The sequence below is a fragment of the Arachis duranensis genome, unplaced genomic scaffold (assembly GCF_000817695.3).
Source record: "Arachis duranensis cultivar V14167 unplaced genomic scaffold, aradu.V14167.gnm2.J7QH unplaced_Scaffold_94383, whole genome shotgun sequence".
Classification (NCBI taxonomy): domain Eukaryota; kingdom Viridiplantae; phylum Streptophyta; class Magnoliopsida; order Fabales; family Fabaceae; genus Arachis; species Arachis duranensis.
In genome coordinates, this window is record NW_026265228.1 from 23181 (window position 1) to 25589 (window position 2409).

Below are 2409 nucleotides of genomic sequence, written 5' to 3' on the forward strand. Positions count from 1 at the left end.
AGTCTATTGACTCAGGCTCCCCTGGTAGACTATCGCAATCTACCGAGGCTGGCGCTGGTAAGAGACGGATATTCGCCATAGGTAACTTTGTGAATCAAAGGGTATTGAAGCCTCTTCATGATTTCCTCATCGCTTCGGTCTATTCCAATGGATGGAACTTTGAATCAGCTCCGACCGTTCGTTGGATAGATGAAAAGGTTTCAGTAAGGTTTATTCTTTTGACTTGAAGTCTGCCACCGATAGGTGGCCCCTAAGTCTGAAGACTAACCTTATTAGAACTTTCTTTGGTAAGTCTGTTGGAGATTGTTTAGATGCAATCTTCAGCAGATCTATCTTTGAAGTACCTTTCTTCGCTCAGTTCGAGGTGTCGTATTCTTTAGAGTAGGACAACCTCTTGGCTTTCTGTCTTCTTGGCCTCTCTTCACTTTAACACATCACTTAGTGATGTTTTATTGTGCAGAAAAGGTGTACCCAGGACAGCGCTTTACTAGGTATGCCATTCTTGGAGACGATGTTTGTATCGCCGACGAGAATGTGGCCTGGCCTCTCTTCTTTATCGCCAGACAGTAAATGATCTAGGTCTCGCAATAAGAAAAGAAAGGGGGTGAGATAGGCGACAGGTAGCTTGTCGCGGCCCGCATGTGATAATAGTAAGGGAGGAATCAAGAGATCTTTGCCGGTGCTGACTTGGATCTCGGGTGACGGAATAAGGCGCCCAGAAGCGACGAGCAGTCGCGGTCGAAGCTTGGCTCTAGGCGATAGGCTAGCTGTAAGCTTGGCTACAGCGAAGCGCTTACCAAGTGCGAAGGATTCGTTCCTCTCCCAGCGGATGCGCGTCGTTAGCCTTTCTCTAAAGTAGGCTTTCGCGCCCCCTTCCTTTACGTTGTTGGCCGAGCGTCTTCAAACCTTCGCCACTTGAGCCGTATGCGGGGGAACTCGCACGTGCGGTTCTTAGGGGGGAGAGCTAGTGGGAACCATCCTATCCCAATAGCGTATATTTGGAGCTCAATATGAAATCATCTTTTCTTGCAAGACCCGTTCGGATAAGGGAAAACTCCAGAGATTGCTTCGAAGTAAGATCCTTGCGTTGACCCTCTCCTGAACCTGGGGGGAGGGGTTGAGAGGAAAAGGGGATCCAAATTTCCCATCAATAAAGTGAGGGCTTTCCTTTTTTTTTTTAGTGCCTTCCCCACCCCTCTTTCCTTACCCTCTCACTCCCCCTTTTTCAAGAAAAAAGCCCCGCTCCCTAAGAAGGGGCCCCTCTCTGATAAGGAAGGAAACGAAAGATTCTCCATTTTATGACAAATCCGGTCCGATGGCTGTTCTCCACCAACCACAAGGATATAGGGACTCTATATCTCATCTTCGGTGCCATTGCTGGAGTGATGGGCACATGCTTCTCAGTATTGATTCGTATGGAATTAGCACGACCCGGCGATCAAATTCTTGGTGGGAATCATCAACTTTATAATGTTTTAATAACGGCTCACGCTTTTTTAATGATCTTTTTTATGGTTATGCCGGCGATGATAGGTGGATCTGGTAATTGGTCTGTTCCGATTCTGATAGGTGCACCTGACATGGCATTTCCACGATTAAATAATATTTCATTCTGGTTGTTGCCACCAAGTCTCTTGCTCCTATTAAGCTCAGCCTTAGTAGAAGTGGGTAGCGGCACTGGGTGGACGGTCTATCCGCCCTTAAGTGGTATTACCAGCCATTCTGGAGGAGCAGTTGATTCAGCAATTTCTAGTCTTCATCTATCTGGTGTTTCATCCATTTTAGGTTCTATAAATTTTATAACAACTATCTCCAACATGCGTGGACCTGGAATGACTATGCATAGATCACCCCTATTTGTGTGGTCCGTTCCAGTAACAGCATTCCCACTCTTATTATCACTTCCGGTACTGGCAGGGGCTATTACAATGTTATTAACCGATCGAAACTTTAATACAACCTTTTCTGATCCCGCAGGAGGGGGGGACCCCATATTATACCAGCATCTCTTTCGGTTCTTCGGTCATCCAGAGGTGTATATTCCCATTCTGCCTGGATCCGGTATCATAAGTCATATCGTTTCGACTTTTTCGGGAAAACCGGTCTTCGGGTATCTAGGCATGGTTTATGCCATGATCAGTATAGGTGTTCTTGGATTTCTTGTTTGGGCTCATCATATGTTTACTGTGGGCTTAGACGTTGATACCCGTGCCTACTTCACCGCAGCTACCATGATCATAGCTGTCCCCACAGGAATCAAAATCTTTAGTTGGATCGCTACCATGTGGGGGGGCTCGATACAATACAAAACACCCATGTTATTTGCTGTAGGGTTCATCTTTTTATTCACCATAGGAGGACTCACTGGAATAGTCCCGGCTAATTCTGGGCTAGACATTGCTCTACATG

At 46.4% G+C, this 2409-nt stretch overlaps 1 protein-coding gene across 1 annotated transcript; it reads left to right on the forward strand.

Moving 5' to 3' along the window:
• Positions 1–574: 574 nt before the first annotated feature.
• On the forward strand, positions 575–2405 carry LOC127744698 (cytochrome c oxidase subunit 1-like; the record flags this gene model as incomplete). The annotated part of the gene is made up of 1 exon (XM_052256808.1): positions 575–2405. A coding segment is annotated over exon 1 (1107 nt), but the record flags the coding sequence as incomplete, so codon positions are not given.
• Between the last annotated feature and the right edge of the window lie 4 nt (positions 2406–2409).